The 26,418-nt window shown below is 50.9% G+C and overlaps 1 protein-coding gene across 1 annotated transcript; it reads right to left on the bottom strand.

Annotated features, from left to right (window-relative positions):
- Positions 1 to 25,802, bottom strand: ATOH8 (atonal bHLH transcription factor 8). Its single transcript, XM_055720782.1, has 3 exons — positions 25,158 to 25,802; positions 10,319 to 10,510; positions 1 to 1,695 (listed from the first exon to the last, which is right to left on the bottom strand). Exons 1-3 carry the CDS (start codon positions 25,572 to 25,574, stop codon positions 1,690 to 1,692), a joined length of 615 nt encoding a protein of 204 aa, XP_055576757.1. The 5' UTR covers positions 25,575 to 25,802; the 3' UTR covers positions 1 to 1,689.
- Positions 25,803 to 26,418: the final 616 nt, after the last annotated feature.

A 26,418-nucleotide genomic window follows, 5' to 3' on the forward strand; every position in this document is an offset into this window, starting at 1 on the left:
TGACAATCTAAAAATGTATTTTATTGGGCTGCTAATAATGACCGGCAGTGAGGGTGGAGGGTGAGCAGTAGAATGAGCTCCTGGGAGGGAGCTTGGACACAGCCAGCCCCTGTGTGTCCCAGAAATCAAGTAGAAGACGTCTTGAGCATCCCCGCTGGGAGCTTGCCCATCCTCTCCTGGGCCAGGGGATTTGGCAGTGAGCAGACCCTCACCGTGCAGCCTGGTGCCCCCAGTCACAGACCCTGCTTTGGTGACCTCAGGTTCTGCACACTGGTTCCCCTGCTTGGTGTTGATCTGCCAGTTGCTCAGCTTGGGAAATAAACAAGCAGGCACCGAGGAGTTCAGGTTTTGCATCCATGTCAGCAGAACAGAGATGATTCCCTTCCCCTGCCTGCTGATGCTCGCCCGCCCCAGCCCCTCGCCCTCCCCAGCGCCTGGCAATGCCCAGCCAGATTTAGACTGAAGTAAGTCAGACACCCGGGAACCTGATTTATGCTGAAGTACCCAGCATGCAAATCTGGCCTCACAAATAACCTTTCCCCTTGAGCGGGAAACAAAATATGTTCAATCTCCTTGGTTTGGAAACCCATATTTTTTTTTTACTTGAACAGAGCTCTGTCCTCCCATCATTAGCAGATGTCTTGCATATGAACTGCATTACCTATAACGTCTGCTTACTCCAAGCAAATGTTTCTCAATCTTTTCTTTTTTTTTTACTTCAATTTGAAGTGAAAGGTACAGTATAGGATTCAAATGCTTTTGCATTACATGGGTTTCTGACCACTTGGAAAACCCCAGGGAAAAAACCGACTTCACAAACCTGAAACCCCCACTGAATTTTTTTGCTGCATTTCATTCTGCCTAGCTGAACTTTCTATTAATATTTTTTTTTTTGCTTTACATGGCACTTAGCTTTTGCTTATTTAATTTTAATTATTTATTAAAAAAAATAAAATTCATAGCTCCTGTTTCAGCTCTCACTTTGTGTCAGTATTTCTACCCTGTGGATGTGTCGCACAGGAAGGAACATCAGGAAATTGCCCAAAAGGCAGAAATACAGAGTCGCTCAAAGAAAGAAGCAAACCTGAATGCTGAAGCACGATTCGGTGTTGTCCCAGCTCTTGCCCATACTGAACGTTGGCTCCAGGGCTGCAGGCAGAGAAGTGTGGGCAGGAGAAATAAGAGGCGACTCACAGAAGGGTTCAGAAATTCGGATTTGTCACTGACAGCTGGCTGGCCTGCTCACCACCATCTGAATGGCACCTCTGACTTTTCTTTGGCTCAAAGATTTAACATTAAGGCAAAAATAAGACACAGTGTAGAAGCTCCATCAAATCTTTGGCACAACAGCAACAACAACAACAACAAAAAATTACTGTACACATGAGCTGAGAGGGTAACATTTCCCAGTTAAGCAAAGGGAAAAGTGCTAAATAAATTGCACGTACTAAAAGGTGGCTGGCTTAACAACAATAAGAAGCATCCCTGTCCTTTTTTTTTTTTCTTTCTTTTCTTTTCCTTTTTTTCCTTTCTGTTCCAGAGATTAAGAAAGGTCCGTGGCCAATCATCATCTCAAAAAGGGGTTTCTGTAGAAAAGCTGCTTGCAGTCTTCATCTGGATCGTGCAGCCTTTGCCAAGAACAGATGCAATTCTGGCTGGAAGCTCTTCTGAATCCTCCCTTCCTGGTTGTTACTCCTGGAAAGAGAAAGATGCACCATCAGAACAGCGAACACATGGTGTCCCAGCAGCTCCTTGCACAAATGCCTGTCACTGGCACACACTGGGGTGTCCTTGGGGAACACTGGCCACAGATGTGCAGATCTTCAAGAGCTGGGCTTGCAGAGCAACCACCTGTAGGTGCCACAATGGTGCCAGAGCCTGCATAAAGCAGAGGGACTGGCAGAGATGGGGGACAAGGAAGGTCTGGGGAAGAAGTACAACAAGGTTATTAGGCTCCAGCTCCTGCCAGAAAATTTAAAAATTATGGCAAATACCTTCTTTTGATAAGACCTGCAGCTTTTTGGGTCTATTTTCAGTTTCAGGAGTTGATCTCAGAAAGCAAAGGAGTTGCAACAAGCCAGATTTGCGCAGGAGATGTGGTTTATTTCTGTATTTTAGTTACTGCATTTACTTTTCTGCATGTGTGGCTTCTAAGCCCGCAAGGACTGTAACCTGTGCTTTGTGCCTGCGCATCTCCCTGTACACGGCTGTAGCAGATGTACTTGGGTAATTGCATTTGCCTAAGGAGTATTACAGTCAGGTCCATGGGAAAATGCACAGCTCCAAAGCACAACAGCTTCAGACAGAGAAACCCTCATCTAAACCCCCTTTAACATTAAAGTAAGCCCCACAAATAACCCACAAATGATTGTTAGCATAGTTCAAAACAGAGTAAAATACTCGGGGCCTGCTCTTTCATGAGATCACATCACCATTGTCCAAACTGCCTTCATCACGTGGGCTCCTAAATCCTTCTTTAAGTAACTTAGGAATTAGAAACTTGGAAATGAGATCACATGTACTGAGTCCAAGCACCGTTTCTTGCTTTTTGCCAGTGGATTTAAGAGCCTTCAGGGTGCAGTATGGCCCCTGAAGGTCCTCTAGACATGGTCATCAATTCCCTGGACAGATCAGCCATCCTTCTGACAGTCTTAAAAAGGGCAAACTCCTTACAGCTTGGCCTGAAAAACATTTCTTCCTTAATCCATTTTGTTTCTGTACTGCCTCTCCTTTTCCGTTACTGTATACTGTAGCATTAAGGTATAAAATATTACTAATGTACTGATGTTTTGGTTTGGTTTATTTTATTTATTTTATTACTATCATTAGAGTAGCTGCTTGCGAGACCAACCACCACAGCTGAGCACCCACACCAGGCTAAGGGGCTGGGGAACCCCAAATCCACCTTGTTACCCCCTCCTGTGAAGTGAAGACCCTGGGAAGCACGGGATTGCCCCAGAATCATCAGGATTTCCCTTGATAAAAGTATTTTGCTCAAAGGGCCCAGGTCATCCTCCATGCAAGAAATGCTGGTCTCTGCCAGACCCCAGACCCCTGGAGCTGGGGTCAGCCCATCTGGGTATGGTGGAGGAGGCGTTTGGCTGTGCAGCTCCACTGGAGGACAGGATGGACCTGTGGGCTGGCTGCAACCCAGCGCATCCCAGTGATAAAAGTCCCCAGATAAACATTACTGTCAGTCCCAGCCTGCTTTGGTTCCTCTTCTACATAAGCAGTAATGAACTCTTCACATCTGGCACACACCAAATCTGAAAACAGAGCTCGTTATTGCAATTATTATCAATAAGGAGGTGTCTCTGCTGACTGTAAGACACTACCTAGTGCTGCTCAGAGCAGAACACAGAAACTACTGCACTAATTCAAGGCCTTAATTGGGATTTGGGATTTTGAATAAATGAGGTTTAGGTGGGACAATTATAAACAGCCTTGTGTATCACAAACGTTTCTGTTGGGAACCCCCTAAAATTATTTTCCAACAATAAATAATGTATATTAATAACCTGTAACGGAGAAGTCGGCTGTCTAATTTAACCCACATGGAAAGAAAATGTAAAAGAAGAAAAAGGAGGGAAGCAATGACTGCTCTCATTAATATTAAAAGACAGCAGAGAGACAAATCCCCCCTGTTCCCATCTGGAACAGCAGCCTTAGCAAGCGAAACCTTTTCCACTGCAGGAATGAATTACCCAGCAATAGCAGCCTCATGCCCTAAGCCAAAGCCACCGGCCCTCTCTCTTATGCCTCCAGTGCTCTTTTAAAGTCTTGAAAATATAGGACCTGAGATTGCAGTTAACACCTCCTGCCTTTGTTCAGTGAGACCCTGCCCTTTAGCACAGGGTGTTGGATGCTGATAAAAAGCGTCGGTGGCGTTTGGGAAGCAGGATGGTTTCAAGAAGAGGGACCTCAGCGGGAGGTCTCTACGCTGAATTGGGGAAGATCAGGCATGGAGGGGCAAGAGGGAGTATATACAAACCAGCCAAGGGCAGGTGAGGGCAATTGTGCTGTACCTTTGAGGTGAAGGAAAAAGAAAGGGGAACAGAGAGATCCCTCTGCAATGCGATGGAGGAGCTCAGCAGTCCTCGTTGGCACCACTCGGTCAGTCTCCAGGCACTGCCCACCACTGGCCATGGTTTATGTTAGGTGGTAACAGGCTCCTTTCTTTCCCCCTCTACCCTTTTCTATTCAGCCAGGAGCTCTGAAGACAGATGTATTAACCAGGGTCTGCTTTAATCTAATATCATAACTCCCATGGCTCTTGAATTTGACAACTAGCCCAAAGACCTTGGTGAGTTTGCAGCATCCTGGAGCATTTCAATCTCTATAAATCAAAGCGCTTCTGGAACTGAGTCAGCCTTTGTTCCAGGGCTTCTCCTGTCTCTTCTGCTCACATTTGCTGTAGTTACCTGATACATGTGGGGCAGATCTTACCTAATTCTTGGTAATACTCTTGCTAGAGAGGGAATGGAGCCTACGCTGGGACCCTGCTCCCACAATGGCAGCAAATCCTCAGCACCAGCCTTTGCATGCTGCAATGCGACTGCTCCAACACCCCTTAAAGCAAAGGGGGTTTTGGGGTGCTGTCATACAACAGCAGAGTCCCACATCACATCCTTTTTGCAAGGAAAACCTTTCAGTTCTGCTCTTTGGGGTACTGATGCTCACCCCCCCTCGGGGATATGCATAGCTGCCTCCCTATCCAGCACTGGGTGAACTTGCTCATGAACTTGCCTTGAGCCCTTCGCCTCACACCCGTGTCCCACCTGCAACTGCTGTTTCGTGTTGTAGGGACAGATCAATGCAAGCATCAAGCACGAGAATCCACTATGGGCTTACTCAGCCTCACTACGCCCTCACTGCCTTCTTTTTATGCAGGTGTGTTCCCACGGTGTGGAATCCTTCAGCTAGCACAGGGCAGGGATAACTCATGGCCAGGCAGATCCAGGCACCCCCCACCTGGGGATGCTGCCATCCCACCGTCCTGCAGGCAGACAGGATGGCTGGGAGCGGGTCGCTGCTCTCCTGTGGTCCAGCTCCTCCCCGGGGCCCAGAGCTGGCGGCCGTGGGGAAGCAGACTGGCTGGCTGCCCGCTCTCGCCTGCAAGTCCTAGCAGGGATATGAAGCTATTTTTAAAGAGGAACCTCTGCTAAGTCAAACTGCAGGGAAAGGGAGGTCGAACCTCATTATCAGACCCCCCCTCTCCACATGGGATGGGAAGCGGCGAGGAAGAAATGCCACGCAGATCATCAAGATTTTTACTGTGCTGGCTCTGAATGTGTTGTAATAATCAATATCAGATGATCAATAACAGCAAGCCCCAGCAGCCAAGATCATCTGAGCAGACCAGGGGGTGGGAGCTGTGGCTTTATCTCGGGGCTCTGTCTAAGTAAATCACGAGTCATGATACAGTGTTATCAAAAAAAAATAGCGCTCCAAGTGAATAGTTTCAGTGCCACACAAATCAAGCCTGCCACTACCATTTCTCTCCTATAATATAAAAACTTAACTTGTTCACTCCTGCAAGGAAATACGCCTGCAGAATGCCCGCCTCTGAATTTTTCAACAGGCGTAAGTGTTACCTACAGCGGGAGCTCTGCTTTTAGTAAAGTAGCAATGAGGCGGTATCAAGGCATGGCAGAACACCACAATAACTATTTTATATAATGCAATAATTACATACATAATGTGAGCCATTTTAGTGCAGCAAACTGCAACAAATAGAGCGGCTTTTCATTCCATATATGCTTCTCTATCATTTAATTATCATGGAATATATATATACACATATAGAGAGCATTTTTAAGTTTTAATTCCTTGCGTCTGGTCGCATCCATACACACAGGCACAAACCCAAGAAACTAAATTCCAGCCGAAAACTTTTATTGAGCTCCAACTGCTTGCCTGTTATTCATAACCCAGTTTCCTCTCTCACAAAGAGACCTTTCGCATGGTTTGGTTTTTTTTCTTTTTTAATGTGTGTGTGTTTTTTGGTTTTTTTTTTTTCCTTCTGCCTCGCTAACAGCTGCTCGCAGTGTTGTATCCTGAGTGATGATGAGGTTCTGAAAGTGTTTTTTTGGAACAGATGGCCAGGAGAGAGCTGGGGAATGTGCCAGCAGCGAGCTGGGGAATGCGCCAAGTCCTGCAGTGACTGAGTACTCCGGGTTCCAGCTCGCGTGCCTTTCCCCTGCCCTCTGCCCCAAGTGGCGCCAGCAGGACTTCCCAGCTCGCGCTCCGAACATCTGGAGTCTGCGACTGCCAGAAGAGCCGGGACGGGGGGAGGATGAAGCAAAAAAAAATCCCTCACCCATCCCTCCCTGCTCCAGCTTAGTTCCCATGGCCGCGGCGATGTTGCTGCCTAGCACGAGGGCTAATCAAAAGCAAAGAGGGGAGGGGAAGGAAAAGAAAATGAACCTTGCGATGGGTGTTTGGATTATTATTTTTTTTAAGAGTTTGAGGTTTTCTGTTCAGTGTTGGGTGTGTTGTATAGGGTATTTGTTAGCGGTGGAATCCTGCTCTGTGCAGACCAAAGGGCTGTGGATGTGCTGCTTGGCAGGGAGGTAAGGTCTACCCACAGCCCTGGGGTTGGACCCTGTGGGCCTGGGGGATGTGGGGGGCTGCAGTGCACAGCTCTGCACCCACAAGAACACCTATCCCCAGGGAGAGCACCCGGCCATGCACCTTAAAGCCCTAACCCTGAGCCGTAATGCCGCCTTCCTGCAGGGCACCAGAATTTGGCCCTGGGGGGGAACAGGCTATAAAAAGAGACTATGCAAACCACAGACTGGATCCAAAACCCTACAAAATTCGTGTGAGGCTTTCAGACAGTCTCTGGTCACTCAGGACCATGCCCTGTGCAGAAACAAGGTACACCAGGGATGAGGAAACTTGGGACTCCCCTTTCTGATCCACCTCTTGTCACTGCTGTGTCCTCAGTGCTGCCAGAGGATGCTCCTGGCTGGAGCCAAGGGCAGATCCCTCCCTTTTCCCAGGACATCAGCGTGACCCTAGAAGGACTTGGGGTTCTGCTGCGGGTGTCGCAACCCAAATACCCAATGTGGTGCAACTCTTGCATGCACAGTGATGGGCAAGGCTTAGTCCAGATCACTTTTATGACCAAGTCAAAGGCATCTTCAAAAAAATGAGGCTACCTTCAGAAATCACCCCCACCCCTCCATATAGCTTTTTTAAAAAAAGGAAAAGGCATTTGAAGCCCTTCAATTACCCCCTTTGCTGCTTATAAACGAGATCTCCCATCACCAAACGCCCTCAGTCAAGTCTCAGTTGCAACAACTAAAATCACTGTATAACCTAACTGTAGCTAGGACTGGAAAGGGGATTTTTTTTTCCCTAGTCAAGTTTGAAAGGCTAAAGCCAACTTTTCTAATTAACAAAATGGAGTGGAAAGGAGGGGGGCAAAACACCCATTAAATTTCCTATTGCAACAGCAAAGTCTGAACAACAACCTAATGTTAGGGACAGCAGATAATTCACCCTCAAAAACAAAGCAAAAGGCAACGCACAATCCAGCAAATGCAACATCTGGAGCCCCTGCCTGCCAAAACAAACTCCAACCAGCTACTTTCTTGTGTGAAAAGCTTACGGTGCCATAGCACATTGCAATCACAGAGCTGAAAGAGCAAGCCATAGAGGCAGAGACACAATGAGATGGAGATGACAGGAGATAAGGGTGCTGCGGACCCAACGGTACAGCTCAGGGAGCGGAGGTCTCGGCTCAGGCTTGCAATGTTGTTTGTTTTTTTTTTTAAAGAGAGAATAAAAAAGGAAACTCAAAACCCAACAACAACAAAAATATAACAACCACCCCAAAGCTGATCATTCAGAGCAACTGCTTAGTGAGCAGTGGTTTCAGAGACCTGATTAAAAACACACACAGCTTAGAAAAACGTGCCGATTTCAAAATTAATGAGGGCACGGCAATTTTGGGCCAAGCCATTGTATCCTCATCCAGCTGCCCGTGTGAGACCCCCCAGGAGAGACATCCCTTCACACCACCTGACATCCAGAGCTTGGATCTTCCCTGCACAGCCATCCCGGATCTATAATTTCCCTCTGACAATGCCACTTCCCTCCCTCATGCTCATGATGCCATCAATTTGCTTGGCTCAAGGAGAACAGGAGATACCAAGATGAGTCCTCCCAACACATGCTTTGCAACCCTGTTCCTATGTACTGGGAATTACTGGTGTTAGTGGTACCTCCTGGTTTTGGCTTCACCATCAGCTGAATGTGCTCTTGCCATCACTTGAGCAAATGCTGCTGGAAATAAAATGATACCTATCAGTCAGGGCTACCCACAGGCTCCTGGGCTGCCCTAAACTTGGGCCTTCCCAAACAGCAGAAATACATTTGCAAGACACTTTCCAGAAAGAAAAACAAGGACCAAGACCCTGCCCCAGGTCCAAAGCCCAGCTCTCTTTCTGGAGAGGGCCTCTGGAGAAGGCTTAGGGTGGGTGTCCTTCAAGAACCTGGAGAAAAGGCAGCTTTTCTCTCCGTGACGCTGTTTCTGTGGATCAGTGGTGGCCCACTGGGAGGAGGAATGTGCCGATGCCCTGTGAGAGTTTCATTGTTCATGAGCTCTCGATGGGCTTGGGGCTTTTCTCTACGTGTCCGCTTCAGAGCAAACTTTAGAGAACAAACGCCATAAATGGAAGGCTTTTAATTCTTAATTTATTTTTTTAATTAAGGATGGGCCCAGCCCTAACCCTCAGATGTGAACACCCTGGGATTTGGAGCCGTTTGGAATCTGGCTCCGCGTTTTCTCTCTTTAAGCTTGTGTTGGTTTACATAAGCCAAGACAATAGGTCTCAGCCCATCGGGCACCCAAGGCCTGAACACCAGCCCATAAATCTGCTGAAGCCCAAAAAACGATGCTCACCCTCTTCTTCCCCTGCCATCTCAACTTGGGGAGGGGACCCAAGACCCATCTAGTTATCTGACAAAGCCCCAGGAAGGATGCTCATCCCTTTCTCCCCTATCTCGACTGAGGAGGGGATCCAAGACTCCTCTAGCAATCTGCCAAAGCCCCAAGAAGGATGCTCATCCCCTTCTTCTCCCCTATCTCGACTTGGGTAGGTGACCCAAGACTCAGCTCTCACCTTGCCCTAGGGTTGGTGGCATCACATCCGTGTCCCTGAGACACCATTGACTGCAGCACTATGGACCCCACAACGAACGCCCAGTTTTGGGCCATGCCCAGGAGCTCCCGCCGCACCCCCCAGTTTCAGCTGGTGCTGTCAGCCGTGGGTGAGCGGTGCCACATCTCCGCCTGGCACTGCTGCTCCGGGGGCATAAATACAGCCCGTGACAGTGAGAGGAAGGGATGGGGGAGTGTGCTATTGTGTTTATTTATAAACTGAACTGCTGCAGGATGATTTGTTGGGCTAAAGAGGAGGAAAAGTGAGGAAACCTGCCCAAATCAGAGGCAGATCTTAACGACACTGGGGAAGGAGCCTGCTCCCTGGCTTTGCTGCCCATTCATCCATTAAAATCCCACTGATTTATTATCCCGCCTGACAAGTAAGCCCAGAAAGCAGGGGGAAGTTCAATTCAAGTTTACAAAACTCTTTTTGTCATAAAGGCCCGAACAAAGGCATCAATCACTCCTTTAATTCACCCATGTCACTCTCCAAGAGGAAAACTGGCAGAACTCTCCGCTTCCTCCCCCCGCCTCTTGACAATGATTTCACCTAATTGGTTCAGTGTTAAGTAACCTAAAGGAATGCAAGGCGTAATTAGATTTAACGTTGTTTCCTCAAGATACCCACATGTCCTTCAGGTCATACATCTTTCTAATGTGTTTATACATACAACGTCTCCATTAGCTACTTTTTTTTTTTTTCCCCTGTTGTCCGGTGATTTTGCTCGGAGATAAGTGTTAGATTAAACAAAACAGAAAACACAGGCAGGCGACTGTGTTTTATGGGCTCCAAAAGGCAACTCAAGGTTGGTTTGGTTTAACAAGTAACAGTCCCGAGATGACTCTAATAGGATCACGCTTGTGTTAAAACACACGATGGGCGACTAATGAGAGGAAGGGCCCGGCGCGGAGGATGGGGAGGAGAGAAAAGCCTTTGATTAGAGAGGAATGTGGTTATTACGAGATCAGATGGATGGAGGAGAAAAAGTGAGAGAGAAAGGAAGGGATAAAAAAATTAGGAATATTTCAAGAGGTTGAGAAAGGAAGGAAACAGCTTTGTATTATCTTTTTTTTCCCCTTTTTTTTTCCCCTTTTGTAATTTTTACTGGTTTTTGGGGGGCGAGGTGGGGGGAGGCTGTAACATACCTTCCTTTTTTTAGATCTTCCTTCTGCTTGTAAGGTCCTAGTGCACTGCTCCACGCATTCAGAGAAGCTCATGTTACTGTGGTCAGCGCTGTAATCCAGGTCTGCTAGTCTGGCCAGGGAAAGGATATAGTTACAGGCTATTCTCAAGATGGCCAGTTTGGACAACTTTTGACCATAAGAATAGCAGGGAACCTAGAAAGGGTAACAGGGAAAAAAAAATAAATTAAAAATTAGGCCAGATAGATAAACAAAACATCTTGCTTGAAGCACGAAAAACAACTGTAGGTTATTTTCTTAGCAGTTTTTAACACAAATAGGAACCCTAGCGATAAAAGGCCATATGGTCCCAACAGGTTTTTAAGAAGAACTCCCCCGCTGATCTCCATGGGGATGAAAGCAGCACGAAGCCTCTTGATTTCAGCAGGGCAGTTCTGCTTAAAATGCGATGGCAGGATACGGCCTGGGATGTCTGCCTGCCCTTCGGTTTGCTTCCCAGGGGCCCTGATTTCTTCAGAAAGCTGCAACCCTCATGCCACCCAGTTACTCATCTTGAGTAACTTACTCCCTGCAAGTAGTTCCAATGCCATCGCAGGAGTAACTTAGTCCCCGCAAGTAGTTCCAATGCCATCACAGGTCTTAAAGAATAAGGCGATAAGGGCAGCACGAGCAAATATATCACACAGCCTGGTGGTTTTGTGCTCAAACAGCATAGACTGTGATTTCCAGCCTGTGCAACACCATGATGCTGTTGTAGGAGCAGGACCCAGAGGTAGTAATTCCTACCTGCTGAAACACCCCACCACAGTACCTCACCTCCCAGAAGAGGCCAAACCAGAGCCTGGTTCAGAGCCCTGGCCATATCTTAAGCAATTTATATCTTTATCCTTGAAGATTTCTAGCGTAATGTGAAACATTCAAACAATTCAAACTAAACAGTATGTGTCTCAATAATGGAACTGTATAAATTCCCTGCTGCAGAAGGTTTGATTGCTTTTCAATTACAATCCAGCAAAACAGTACATATACGCTCATTTTAGGTACACAGCTTCAGCACGTCCAGCTTAAAGAGACATCTCCTGAGTTCAACAGGCTTTATGCCCTGTTTGCTAGTTTGCAAAATTGCTAAAGGTTATTCAGCCTTTAATGTGGAAGAGTCTATCACCTACGGGAAACTGGAGCTGGGTGCTTATCTGAAACCCATCCTAGCCACCCAGGTTGTCTGACCGCCCGCCAATCCAACTTTTTATACTACAACAATCACTGGAATGTCTCAATGTCCCTCTACCATCTGCCTCTGTACCAGTCTCCAGCCTCGTCATCCATCTAGGGTGTCACACTCTGTTTAAGGTTGGAGGTTTTTTAATGCTTCTTGCCATGCTCATTCCTCAGGTTCTCTTTCCTCCACACAGACACAAAGCTAGGCTCATCCCTGGAGTGATATCCTTGACTTTATATAAGGTAAGATGGGTTCACTCCCTCCACGAACCCCACAGCAGCCATACGCAGATGCCAAAGGAGGAGCAGAACAGCTCAGGCATATATAGGATTTCCCCAAGTATTCTGCCAGGCTCCAACTAACGTCAGATCCATGACCTCAGCTAGATGTGCCTTCCCTTTATTTAGCAACCCATGATAGATCTGTTTTGTCCATGAATTTGGTCTGGTAAGCTGACCCCTTGTCAATTTTGAGCACGCACAACGTACTTTTGCAAAGTTTTCTCCCCAGTCTATATAACACTGTCCTCCTTTTGCTTGTTTTGAACTTGGCTTCCACTGTCTTCACTTGAGGTCCCCCAGTTCGTGTACTAGAAGACAACAGATTTTTATCCACCTCCTCTGTGACACATTTTTAGTCCTCCATCATCTCTTCAGACTCTTTTCCAGAAGAAAAAGACCAAACCTCCTCAGCAGATAGCTGTGTGGAAGCTAACTCATACTTCTGATGACCCTTGTTGCTCTTCCCTGAAACTTTCCTAGTCCTTTTGGAGCTGAGAGGATCAGAACAACACACAGCATTAGGCACGCTGTGGATGCTCCGCATATTTATCTAACAGATGCTTTTGTTTTCTGTGTTGTTTAATATTCCTTTTCTCATAACTCCTGATTCAGTTTGTGACCACTACCAGGCACTGACCTGAGACTTCCATTGAATCATCTACAGAAACCCTGAGGTCTCTTTTCTCTGAGATAACGGTCAGCTCAGGGTCCATCATCTCCTATGTGGAATCTGGTATGGTTTTTCCCATATGCATCACTTCACTTTATCTACATTGTATTTATTTAATCTGTCATATCATTACCTAGCCACTTAGAGTCATAAGATCCCTCTGCAATTCTTATCTTCACTACCTTTAGCAAGTATCAGTACATTTTGCTGGAGTATTGCCAGCAATCTTCCTACGCACTGCTCACCCACCTTTCCAGATCATTTATAAACACACTTGGCAGCAGAGCTCACACAGTCACAATTTCATATGGTGGGACATTTAAGGTCTCCAACCCAACTCCCTACTCGAAGCACAGCCCCTGGTTTCCCCCCTCATTTTTAGTCCTCCATCATCTCTTCAGCTTCTTTTCCAGAAGAAAAAGACCAAACCTCCTCAGCAGATAGCTGTGTGGAAGCTAACTCATACTTCTGATGACCCTCCCCGCAGGAACCGGCCCCTTCTCCCTACCTACCATTCCCTGCCTGCCCACGGGTCACTAATCCGCACTCTGCCCAAGCTGCTCAGTTTCTTCAAACGCTCCTAGGGAGGAGCTCTGCCATACTCCTTAGGGAAATCCAAACCAAGCACAATCGGTTGGATCACCCTTATCCATGAACATGTGGATTTTCATGCTGTCGACCCTATGGACTATTTGGCTTCTATGATACAGCTGAGGTGCCCAGCAGCATCCAGCTTCTCCAGAAGCAAGCCAACAAGCTTCAAATGGCCTTTTTTATACACAACATCTGTTATTGATACCCCCGAGGAGGTGAGGAATCATAGAATACTTGGGGTTGGGGAGGCCCTTCAGGGGCCATCTAGTCCAACCCCCCTTGCATTAAGCAGGGATACCACAGGGCATCTATTTATTCTCTGGGAATACTCAGTGCCACTGCTTGCATCGACCTCAGGTGGCAGTTGCAGAGAGCAGACACTTCTCTGCTAGTAATACCAACCAAGAAGGGACAGAGCCACTTCCATGCCCCTCCTGCTGAAAACAGCACTAAGTGTCCCATGGGATTCGAGATGCCACCAGTAAGACACTCTTTGTAAGGCTAGCAGTCAACAAAAAGGCAAGGCTAAGTGTTGTGCCCATCGCTCCAGAATGCCCTGCAGGGGTAGCTGGAAATGGCTGGAGCCTGGTGGCACAAAGGGCCCCTTTTTACCTGACAACATCTCTCTCTAAATCCTTGCCTTCACTTCTTTGCCAGCATCATGCACCCACCAGCTGCGCTTGCCCTCAGACCATAATACCTGGCCCCCAGATGCAATAAGCTGAGAGTTATTTGGAAAGCAAGAGCTCTGGGCAGCAGAAACATCCAAGTCTCCTTTGATGCTGATGTAACAAGAACAGTGGAGATCCCAGATCAAACAGCAGCGTGAAAGACCAAAGCAAGATGGAAACTAAAATGGAAGGATTCAGTGAAATGTGGGAATAATTTCAGAATTAGAGCAAGAAGGAAGTTAAATCAAGTGGAAGGAAAATAGACCATGAAATCCTTGAGGCTGATGCACAGACGCTGTCCAGTTAGAACACAAGCAGGCAGGCTAATGTCTTTTTTTCCTCATCTGTTTTACTCTTTGTGTGGTTTTTTGTGTTTTTGGTTTGTTTTTTTTTTTTTTTTAAATAAAACCCAAACTGGTTTGTAGGACATATTTGCTACAAATTCCAAGAAAGATCTCAGTGCTAACACAGCTGACAAAACCCTTGACTGGGGTTACACAACACTCTTCCCACATGCTGCAGCAAAGTCCAAACTGGAGCTGCCCCATACATCCATGGCAAGAGGTTCACCTTGAGCAGCTCAGACACCGCTACGACGGGTGTGGGGCACCAGCATCAGAAGATAAGAGTTTTTGCCATGGTAACAATGTTAGAATAACTATCTTGTAGGAACCCTCCCTGTCTTGGCTCAGCTTCTGCCATTTTAATGCTTCCTTTTGAATTAAACATGGAAAATTGAGAGAGGAATGAGCCACTTCTTTCAGATCCAGATCTCAAGCTTCCCCACGCAGCAGTGCAGGGCGTGAGGGGAGGTGGGGGGAAACTGAACTCTGGTTTTATCCCTTCTTTAACATAAAGCCAGCAGGTAAGAGGGGACAGATTTGCAACAAGCTGGAGTGAAGGGTGTCGATGACACACCTGGCTGCCAAGCAATCTTCAAAATCCAACCCAAAACAGAGAGAGCATCTTAGAAATGGGAAAAATGCCTGCAGCTGGTGTGGCCACGCAGGTGTAACCCTCCCGGCTCCCATGGGGTCTGCACTACCCAGATTTTCAGCAGTAAGTAATGTGAGCAGGCATCTGTCATGCTCCTGGTGAGCACCAACCCCTCTCCTCTGCCACCTACTTGCTCATCGTGCCTGAGATGAAAGACATCAGGGCTTTTGTGGGAAAGTTGTGAAGAGGGGAGCTGAGCAGGTCCATCCAGAGCCAGGGGGAACCAGGGGAGAGCTCAAGTTTCTGTGCAGTTAATGAAAATATTTCCCTTATCTGACCTCACTGATTTCTGCCAAGCGGCAGCACAGCTCAGCATCTTGCCTGCAATATTTGCAATGATTAAAAGGAATTAGGAAGGAACTGCAGCTGAAATTTCACACCGATCCAAAGGAATGCAGCTGTCTGCTAGAAAGGAAAGGGTACTGGCACCATCCTTGGCTTTGGGAGGTCAGCACGGCAGTGGGCTGGGGCGAGCAGGAACCAGAGCTTCAGCCAGAGGATGTTTGTTGGTTGTGTCTGCAAAGGGCTCTGAAGAGTCTCATGGGTCTTATCAGTGATCTCCAGGCTGGCAGGGGCTGAAGCAATGCAAGATGAACGCTCTTGAGACATATTCCTGTGCAGAAAAGCCCTTCTTTGGCAGGAAGATAGGACGGGATGTGATCTAACAGGTCTTTTCCATCCTTGACGTCTGTGATTCAGAGGCAGTACCCTTGGAAGACTGAAGATGCTCCCTGGCAAGTCTGTGGGAAGTCTGGCGCATGCTTGACTGCAGCAGTGCTTGGCCCACAGCCAGCCGGCTCAAGGCAGGCAGGGCTCCGCTGCAGCTCCCCAGAGGGTCACTGCCACCCACCAAAGACATCGTCCTGGAGTTGATTCTCACCCAGGGAACAGGAAAGGAGACTGCAGGATGGGGTGGGGGAACAACTAGAGAAAAAGATGGGTGAGAGGGTACAAGAACCACCCCTGCCATATGAGGGTGCAGGGTATGTTTACCATGATGGGTCTGCAGAAAACAACCAGTAGCATCCCATGGACTTGACAAGCATGAAGCCAGTTCACACCACTCAGCTTCTGGCTGGGTAGCACTGTCCTTATCAGTAAGATACAACTTCTATAAACACTTTCTGGATCTGTACAGATAATGTCTGTAAAGCCAAGTCCACTCTGCTTTACATTACATGAAAATACTAGAAGAAGGCTGCTGAGTGCCGGGGTCCAGACCTCTCTTTTATTGTGCTAGAAATGGGACTCAGCAGCATAGACCTCCTCCACATGAGGGTCAAGCAGGGCAGAATTGGCCCCCCTGGGTACTGCAGAGAAGACACGGTGGCTCCAAGGCAGAGAAACATCCCTGTTGGTGATGCTGCGTAAGCTAAAGTCTCCTGACAGCAAGCTTCTCCACAACGTGACATAATAAGCTGCTGAATTTACCCGTCTGCTAATTCATCTATTTTATTTTTATGCTGGGAGTTAAAACGCATCAGGGCTGCCCCAGGAGAGCATTTGGCTGCCCCTTCCCTGTGTCCAAACACACAGTGCAATTGCACTGTCTCATTGTTTGTGCTGCACCTCCTGCCAAAAATATTGCCAGAAAATTCATAGGAATGTCCAGTGCTTAATAGTTCTGGCTTTAGTACATCCCTCCTTCTACCCGGGGGTGAGCTGGATGTTTCCTGGGGTTAAGGCACCTTGAGGGGAAGGCAGCAGGTTGGGGCAGCAGGACTGCTGGTGTTCCTTGCATGTTGGTCCTGAGCACAAGCGCTCTCTTCTCTCACCATCCCAAAGTATCTCCAGAGCTGGTGTCTGCAGAGTTAATGGGAGGAGAAGGAGAGAAGTTGTGGATGCACCATCCCTGGAAGTGTTCAAGCCCAGGCTGAATGGGGCTTGGAGCAACCTGGTCTAGTGGAAGGTGCCCCTGCCTATGGTGGGAGTTGGAACTAGATATCTTTATGGGTCCCTTCCAACCCAAACCATTCTGTGATTCTATGAGTAACAGCCTTAACAAGCTGAAGGCCTTGTCCAGAAGATCACTGCCTGTCTTCAAGATGTGCTACGCTGTGGAGCATGTTTAGGAAGGGTTTGGAACCAGCATTTTTCTTTCCACCTAGTGCCAGGGGGGAGATGAATACATATGGGTCCTCCTACTTCCTGGGGGACCCCTTTGTTGATGGGCTAGTCAGTGTGTTCAGATTCACCAGCAAGAGACTTGGCTTCCCTACCCTGCTCCTGACGGTTACATGCCCTGAGTCCTCCTAACACCCCAGGTGGGACGATGACGATTTATACAGCTGTACGATGGAAAAGCCTGCAAGCATTGCTGGGCCATCCTTTCACAGTCCTGCCAGACTCCTCCAGTGCACTTGGTTATCAGTGGGCAGATGTGGTAATTGCAGTAACAGCACCATGGAAGTAGACAGCTTCCATGGAATGCCTGAACTTAGGACCCAGGAGAACCATGCTGTGTGGTTCAGAGCCACCAAGCAACTTGCAGCTATCAGACAGGCAGCTTTGCTGCCTGCAAGACTACTCCTACGTGCAACAACAGAGCCTGCTGCATGGCCCTGGTCCCCAAATACCTCTCCTCCTGCTCGTGGCACAGCAGCCGCCAGCTTGCATTGATGGCTCCTCCGTGCCACTGGTGCTTGCTACACTGAACTGGACCTTTAGGGCAGCACAGCACGGGTTTAAACCCAGCAAGGCCAGACCCTGCTTTGTGGGTAAATGGCATGGTTCTCAGGGGACTGCTTTTGGAGAAGGACATGCATCACAGACTAGTTTGGGCTGGAAGGGACCGTTAAAGGCCATCTAGTCCAACCCCCCTGCAATGAGCAGGGACATCTTTAGCCAGATCAGGTTGCTCAGAGCCCCGTCCAACCTGACCTTGAATGGTTCCAGGGATGGGGCATCTCCTGCCTCTCTGGGTAACCTGGCCCAGTGTTTCACCACTGTTACTATAAAAAATTTCTTCCTTGTATCTAGTCTAAATCTACCCTCTTTTAGTTTAAAGCTGTTCCCCCTTGTCCTATCATAACAGGCCCTACTAAAAGGTTTGTCCCCATCTTTCTTATAAGCCCCTTTTAAGTACTGAAAAGCTGCAACAAGATCTCTCTGGAGCCTTCTCTTCTCCAGGCTGAGCAATCCCAACTTTCTCAGCCATCCCTCTGATCATTTGTGTGGCCCTCCTCTGGACTCGCTTCAACAGGTCCATGGCTTCCCTCTGCTGAAGACTCCAGAGCTGGATGCAGTACTGCAGGTGGGGTCTCATCGGGGTGGAGTAGAGGGGCAGAATTCCCTCCCTCGACCATCTGTGGGCACCTGGTGTCAGATACTCCACTGAGCTCTACTCCAGCCAGCTATTTCATACCATGCCTGTGGGAGGCTTTTGTTTCTCTGCAACCAGAATGCAATGGTGGGGAATGGGCAGCCCTATTCCAGCAAAATGATCACAGCAGCCTGAAGGAAAGCCTCATCCCTGCCTTGCCACAGACAGCAAAGCATCCAGCCAGGGACCAAACCTAGCTTAAAAATGCCAATGAGAACAAAAGCATCATCACTCAGGCAGGAGCACTAGTCCTGACCAAGGCGCCTTCGCCTCCTGGGTGGGTCTACGCTGTCAAATAACCCAGCTCCTGGTTCCCTCCCAGCTCCTGGCTCCCCCATCGCTCACATTGCAAAAACATGAGTTCACTCTTTGGAGCATGAATTGGCTTCCTCCAAACAAAACCTAGGTGTGGTGCTGGGTGAGTTCACCCTGGGGATCTCTTCCAAATGGCAGTCTGATTAATACTGCCCCAGGCCTGGCTCTGCTCTGTTTTGGACAGTCGTCCTGCACTATCCCTGGATGTTTTACATCCAAAGGCTCAAAGGCTCCTGCAACATCCCCAGGGCGTGCAACATGCTCTCAGTATCATGCATGAAAAGTAGCACACTGCTGGGCTGCAGCAAAGCTCTTACCTTACTGTGGGCTCTTGGAACCACTTCCCAAAATGACAACTACACAGAGGACTACTGGGGCATCACAGATGAAATCCCAGGGCCATTGGGCACAGCAAGTCTCTATGGCTATCCTCAGGCACTATAGTGGGGAAACGCTTTTTTGGGTGACATTTTAGTAGTACCACATCTCCATCTCCATCCAGGACATCTCCATCTCTGATGTCCAATGGGTCTAATTCACCTGGGGACTAGAAGGAGCACAAGGTCCACCAGAGCTAACAGCATTATACCAGCCTCAGCTTGGCCCTGGTGATTCTCTAGTCCCTGGCCACTGCTGGACACCACGAGGTTTTCCACTCCCTTGCCATCACTGCTTAGACCCAGGAGCTGCCCTGAGCCTGTGGCCAGCTGCAAGGAGCACAACCCTCCCACAACATGTGTGGCTCTGCTTGCATCCCTGCTTGGCACAGGGGACAGTGCACAGTGGGACCAGGGTGGGATATATCACTTTGTGAACACACATGGCATGGACTGAAGGAGACGCAGGTCAGGAGCAAAGAGCCCGGGGGGCTGTGCTGAAAGGTACCGTAAAGTATCCCGCCTCTCCAACACAGGGACCGAAGCCCGGAGAGGAATTTGAGAGCAGATTAAGGCAGGGAGCAGAGGCTGGATTCAAAGCCCAATGGAGAAAAGCAGACTCTTTCCTTCCATTTCAGCAGGAGCCGTAAGAAAACACAGAGGTTAACTTGGGGTGGCTGCAGCAGGCAGAGCAAATACCTCCTGACAGGAGCCAGATTTGTAGCAGAGGATAAAATCAGTTAGACAGCAGCCAAGGGAGCAAACAAGCCCTGTTCTTAGTGACACAGTCATTGTTTTCAGGATTTTTGTCCTTTTGTCTGGTTTCCCCCTTATTTTCTCTCCCCTTGTGTTGCTTCAGGCCAGTATTTTGTCATCTTCTTTAGCTGTTAAACCACAGTGCTGCCCCGCTCTGCCCCAACCGGGCTCTAAATAACTGTAAGCGTCACTCCAGACTGGCTGAAACTACTGAGATGCTCTGGTTAACGCTGTGCTGTGCGATGACAACACGCAGCAGTGGTACCGCACGTTGCGAGTAACATGTGGAGGATGCTCTGGCTCTCCCGAAGTCCAGTAGAATTTCTCCAACTGCCACCGTGGAGCAGGGCCAAACCTTCCCACCCAGCTGTCGCCCCCAGCGAATTCCAATGGGAGGTTTGTCTTCAGGAGCTGGGTTTTAAGGCATTTTAGGTTTCCTGCTGGGGGGATGAATCACTGGGAACAGGGCTGGGAGATGTCAGCAGGTGATGGAGGAAGGCTCTCAACCTCCCCACCCCATAGTAAGGACACGCCAGCGACACTAGTCGCATACGGTGTCCCGCCTGCGGAGGTGACAAACCACAGCTGCCTTTGGGATGACACACAAAGAGGACGAGCACGTAATGATGCATCCCCAGAATAGTCTCAGCCTCCACTGGCTTGCGGCTAAGGCGCTGCTCAAGCCGCAGGTCCTGCCTGCCTGGCTTGTCCCTTCAAACCCCTGCAGACAGCTTGCCCCCATGCCACCCCACAGCAATGCAACCTCCTCCCGTGCCCTTGAGGCTGCCGGTCACGATGTCCCACCATGCTCCTGATGACAGCAAGCAGGGTCTTTTCTGCACTGATTTAACGACAAACCACAGCGGCCACGTGCATGCCAGCAGCAAAAAGTGAAAGGATGCTGGTGGGGGGATAAAACCTCCACTCCAGCAGCTAAAAAGCCCTATAAAACCCTAAAATATCTCCAGAACCCACATGAGTGCAGAGAGTGAGGCTGTCAGCTGCTAAGGCAGAGAGAGGTCCCTGGTAATGCAGTGGTGAAAAGATTTAGAAAAACGCCAATATACTTCAAGGGAAAATAAATGTCTGTGGACACATTTGCTCTCAGCGCAGACTCTAGCTTGCTGTGGCTTGAGTTGCTTTCTTGAGGACGAGCTGGACAGCAGTGCTCCAGAGAGAAACCAGATGTGCAAGCCTAGGCAGGCTCCAGATCAGGAAGGCTGCTGTGGTTGTCTCTGTCCATCCAGGGAGAGTTTGCTGCCACCTTAGGGTCTGTCGGCACAGCTGAGAAGCTCCATCGCAACTCCTGTGAGTGCGGTTATCTTGGTAGGAGCTGCCTTGCCCAGGTGCCCACTGCAGCCTAAGGGTGGAGAGCGCTATCTCCTCCTGGAAAATGCCTCCAGGAGCAAACCTGGTGGCCAAGTCCATGCTGTAATGATGGTTCAGTTTCACCCTTGGGATGTGCTGGAGCAAGAGACTCTTGCTGCCAAAGGGGATTTGCAGACAAAAAAATGGAGTCAGTGTCGCTGGCAACCATGGCCTGGCCTGGATAGCATTTGCTCTGAAGATATGCAGTGGTGGTTTGCATCTTGTCTCCTCTGAACGGCTGTGCTGCTTCATGAACCTGGACATCCACCAGCCCAAGGGCATTTCAGATGGAAGAGGAGATGACCTTCGGTTCCTGTGAACTCAGTGCTACATCCCTCTGCATCAGGGATGTTTGGGTTCATTGGCCACCCACAACAGCAGGGAGAGGGACAGAGAAAGGATGGAAGTGACAGCCCATCATGTTGCTTATGGGGGGTCCTGGAGCAGTGGGGCTGGTGCAAGAACCCAGTGACCAGCACCTGCGAGGGCATCTGAGGGCACAAGACCAGCGCTCTGGGTAGGAGCTGCCCAGTCATGGGGAGAGGAGCAGTACCCAGGAGGGACACCCAGAAAGGCAGCAGCAGAAGTATCTCCACCATCTCAAAGTGTTTTAGAGCAGGTGAGTGTTTCCATGGGGAACTACGCTGTTGGCTTTGGGAGTCCACTCTCAGTGGAAGGATCATTTGGACAAAGGATGCTTGGACGATTGAGGGGAGGAGGGAAATCTCCCTCAGACTGAGTATCTGAAGATCACAAGTGCCATGACTAGTGGGAAGGAGCTGTATCTCAGGAGCATCTGCTCTTCAGTCTCACTTCAGTGTTATGGCCCTATGCTGAAGGCAGCAGCTCGATACAGAGAGAAGGAGAGAGATCCTCGTTCCTGGTGGCCATGACACCACAGGGCGAGCACAGCAGCAATGACACATCCCTCCCAGCAGCAGGCAGCTTCCAGAAGCTGGCAGCTGCCCGTCCACCTCCCACTTCTGAGGGGGCACCGGCCTCAGAAGTGAGCCAGGACAGCCATGTGCTCAGGGACACGGCTGGATTAGCATCTCCTTGTGTGAAACGACCGTGGCTGGCTCTTCCTCCACCACGAACTGGGCGGGGGGGCAGGCAACCCACCCCTTCCTGCCATCTGGAGAGCTAGCTGACACAAGCCAAAACATGTGTGCCATATGTACACAGCTGTGGAGCACAGCGACGTCGCTGTCAGCCCATCTGCCCGGCACGCTGTGTGCCAGCCACTCGCCCTCAGGTGGGCTGCTGAGGTGGGGAGGGTGTCCTGCAGAGGAGCGTGGCTTCCCCTTCCTCCTCCTCCTCACCAGGCATGGACAGGCTCCCTACGGTGTGGCCGCAGTGGGTTTGATCCTGCAGGCATTGGGGGTTTATCTCATGTGTGCCAGCAAGGATGGGTATCTCCAGCCCCGTCTATCCAAACAGGGTGGGGATGGGGACAACACCTGCACGGGTGGGTGCTGGGTACTGCTGGCAGAGCGGGTCTCCTGCTTCCAGCAGCTCCACATCCAGCACCCGACCCCTTCGCAAAGAAGCACGGGGCCAGGGCTGGCTGCATGCAAGTGTGGCATTCCCCCGTGCTCCTCGCCCACCCCGCTGCAGGGAGGTATTGGTTTCAGTGCCTCAGGAAAAGCCTCCCAGCTGCTTAAGAGCCTGATAGGTGATGACAAGGAGGGGACGGAGGACTAACTGAAGTAAACCAAGGTCTGCGGCTGACGGCACGCAGGGATCGCCTCCTGTGCGGGGCTAAGGCCCTTTGTATGCTCGGGGATGTGCCAAAACGGCGCTCACCCGAGGCAAGAAAAAGCCTCTCAGCTGTGTGTACCTCTACAGATGCATCTCTCCGTACTCCAGCTTCTTGGCCCTGCTGACCAAGAGGTGACAGCGAGCAACGTCCTGCTCTTCTGATCCAAACTGCTCCTCAAAAAACTCTCTGCCGGCACCGGTGTGAATGATTTGAGTGACAAGCCAGCACCGCGCATATGTGCAATGAAGCCGCCTGTCACCTGATGTCACGTACGGCACCAAGCATGCCGTTGGCAGCCCAACAAGAAATGAATCCAAATGTCATCCAATGATGGTCGGGACAGCCAGCCCACCCCTCAGCAAATTGCTAGGAAAACCTCGCAGCAAACATTTCCCAGAGAATGATTTCTTTCTCTCTGCAGAGTGAATACAGCTCTGCCAGTATGTTCTTGTGCTAACCCTAGAGACTGGCTTTCATGGGAAGAGAGGACAGCAACTTCAGGCTCTTCGGGCTCCCAGCTGAGCCCAGGGCTGAAATGATTTATGGAGACAGGGCCAAGGCCAGGAATCTGAGGCTTTTCAAGAGTTGCCCATTTCCCCAAAGAGTGCGGCTTTAATTTGTTGCTTGCCTGACTTCTGCTTGAGGCTCAGCCTAGAACAAGATTGCCAGTGATTTGGGAAATCAGTGCTACTTCCCCTTGCGGTTTTGGTGGTGTAGATGTCTGTCCACGGAGAATTAGACTGACACTTCCAAGCACGTTACATACAGTCACCAAACAACCGAGATATGGGAGCAGCTTATAGAAACAAAATATATCAAGTCCGCAGCAGCTACAAGGGGTGGCCTCACAGCACCAGAGGGACAGCATCCAGCACACACTGGGTGACCGCGATTGTAACAGAAGCTGTCAGATCCCACCACGGCGTGGTGATTGAAAAGGCTCTAGTTCAGATGCTCATCAGCAGTTCTCTCCTGACATACAGTCCCAGTCCCAGCCTGTGCTCCCTACTGAGGTCGGGCCTGGAAGTTTGTTTGCAGAAGTAGATGACGGGGAAGAATTAACTCTTGGGGTGCAGCTTCCCAACACATAGCAGTCACTGAGAAGGGCCGCAGGCATCATGTAGGACATAGGAACAAGCAGAGCTCCTCTGAGCAGGAAACAATACTGAGACCTAAAGTGAGCACGCTTGGGGAATGGCTTGCGTAAGTAATGTTTGAAAGATGGTAGCCAAAAGCCTGGGGGTGCGAGCCCCCCTGTAAGCAGAGTGTGCTGTTCCCACCAAGCTGGAGTGGCCAACCTGGGAGAAGTAATGCTCAGCATCTCTCACAATCAGACTCATCTGCAGCTCGCAGCCCTCCAAGCCCTGTGTGTCTCCTCCTTCCTACACACCTGGAACAGTCCCGTCAGCATTTACCAGAAAGGCAGAAAAGACAGGACAGCTGGGCTTGCACTGTGAGACAGCAGGTCTTTGTCTATCAGTGAGCTGCTACAGGGTGCCTACGCACAGGGAGAAGTATAGGGTTGAGTACAGGGGCCAGAACACTGATTTATCCTTGTGAGGAAGGCACAAGAACCTTGCGGCTTCTCTGGCTCTCTCCTCACCTTCCACTTGGGGGGAGGTTCTCCGAAACTTCATTTACCTTTCAGAAGCCCCACCCTGCCAGATATGAGAACACATCCATTATCCTTCACAGAAGACCATGAGGGTTTTCAAGACCTCTCAACAAGAAAGCCCAGCACCGTACACACTTCAAGAACATGCTACAGTAAAAATCATGGGAAACTAACCAGCGGGGGACGACAACTTAACCCTGGCAGACGCAGGGTGCACAGAAGGTTTCAGAGGTGGCAGCAGGAGCCCCAAGCCCCCCGGGGGCTCAAGCACCCTGTACAAAAGTCAACGGGAGCACACTGCTGCCCGGATTCCCAGCGATCCCTCTGGGGCAGCTCACCCCAGCAGCAGCGCTAGCAAGTACACGTGCTCTCGGTACAGGAGCATCACCCCAGCTCCCAGCTTGGCCAAGCGCCCCTCTCCACCCTCTGGTTTTCCCTCAGAGGGTCTTCTCGGTTTTGTTTCATTTTGCCCCCCTCCACGCCATTCTCTCTCCGGGGGGAGAAAAAAAAACACCCAAACCCGTCCAAAACTTTCCAGCGGCAAGCAAATTAAAAGCCCTTATTTATTTATTTGGAGTGTTAGCATAGCTCTAGGGCTGGTACTTCCAGGCATTTTGAACCGACTTCCCCTCCTGTCAGGCGTCCCTCCAGGCTCCTGCCCCTGCCCTCCGCCGGCGCGGGGCTGAGGGGGGCCGGCCCTGCCCCGCACACCCCTCTGCACCCCTCGGGGTCCCCGAAAGGGCGCGCAGCCCCGGGCCGGGGGGCGATGCGTGCGTGGAACGCGCAGAGCGATGTGACCCCCGCCCCGCTCCCCGCAGGCGCCGGCGGAGCGGCGCTCCCCGCGGGGCCGCCGGAGCCGGGGGCGGGCGGCGCGGTGCCCCGGCGGCGGCAGGTACCTGCTTCCGCAGCGCCTCGAAGGCGGCGCTGATGGTGTGGACGCGGGTCCTCTCCCGGGCGTTGGCCAGCAGCCGCCGCGTCTGCTGCAGGGCTTTGATCTCCGGCGAGACGCCGGCCGCCTCGCCCGGCCGCGGGCGCGGGGAGGCGGCGGGCGGCGGCGGCGGCGGGGCGGCGGGGAAGGCGCTGGCGGCGGCGGCGGGGCCGAGCGCGGCGCTGCGCGGCCCCCAGGCGGGCGGCGGGGCGGCGGGGGGCGGCGGGGGGGCAGCGCGCAGCCCCGGCCGCCTCCCGCTCAGCACTTTCAGCTCCACGCGGAAACTTTTGCAGCCGGGCTTGCGCCGCAGCCGCCGCAGCCCACCGAGCTCGGCGGCGCAAAGGCGCGGCCAGGGCTCGCCCTCGGCCAGCGGCGTGCTCCGCATGGCGCGGCGCGCTGCGCGGGTGCGCTCAGCAGCGGCCGCTCCGCCGCTCCGCTCCCGCTGCTGCTGCCGCCGCCGCCGCCCCGCCGCCGCCCATCTGCGCCCGCCCGGCCGCGGCGGGCAGCGGAGCCCCGGCGGGCCGGCTCCCTCCGTCCGTGCGTGCGTGCGCCCGCCGCTGCCCGCAGCCTGCCTCCCACCGCCGGCAGCCGGCCCGCCGCGCAGATGAGCGGCTTTAAAGAAACAGGAAGGCTGGTTTTTTTTTTTTTTTTCTTCCCAAAACAGCTGTGCTGCCAATCTCCTTTGTTCATCCCCCCCTTCCCCCCCCCTTCCCTTCCCTCCCACCCCACTCCCACTTTCTTCTTTAATCTCGCTCTTCCTTGCGATGGAAGAGAAATCCTGCCTCCCGGAGACTCGCCGAGACCCACCGGGTGCGCTTTCCCCCCCACCCCTCCGCTTTGCCTCCCCAGGGAAATCCGTGGTTTGGTTTCCATCCCGCTTCTCCCCCCCTTATCACTCGTTTTCCTCATCAAGATCCTCACTGAGAAGTGGGGGGTGCCTGAACTCACGTTGCCTTCCTAACTGCGCCCGGGAGCGCTGCGAGCAGCCGGCGGGATGGGGAGCCAGGGACCCCCCACACCTCGCCAGTACCCCTCCCGCCGCCGCTTTGCCTTTCACGGCTCCCCGAAGCCTTTGGTTGCTGCTCAGCTACCAACTTTGGATCTGCTTGGAAGAATTAATTCCGCAGCAAAGGGCTGCCCTGTTTTTCACAGGGATAACAAGGGAGCCTGGATGCGTGGGTAATTGCTATCAGCCGTGGGCTGCCTTCTGCTGGCACCCCAAAACCCCG

Source organism: Falco cherrug, chromosome 1 (genome assembly GCF_023634085.1).
Source record: "Falco cherrug isolate bFalChe1 chromosome 1, bFalChe1.pri, whole genome shotgun sequence".
Taxonomy (NCBI): domain Eukaryota; kingdom Metazoa; phylum Chordata; class Aves; order Falconiformes; family Falconidae; genus Falco; species Falco cherrug.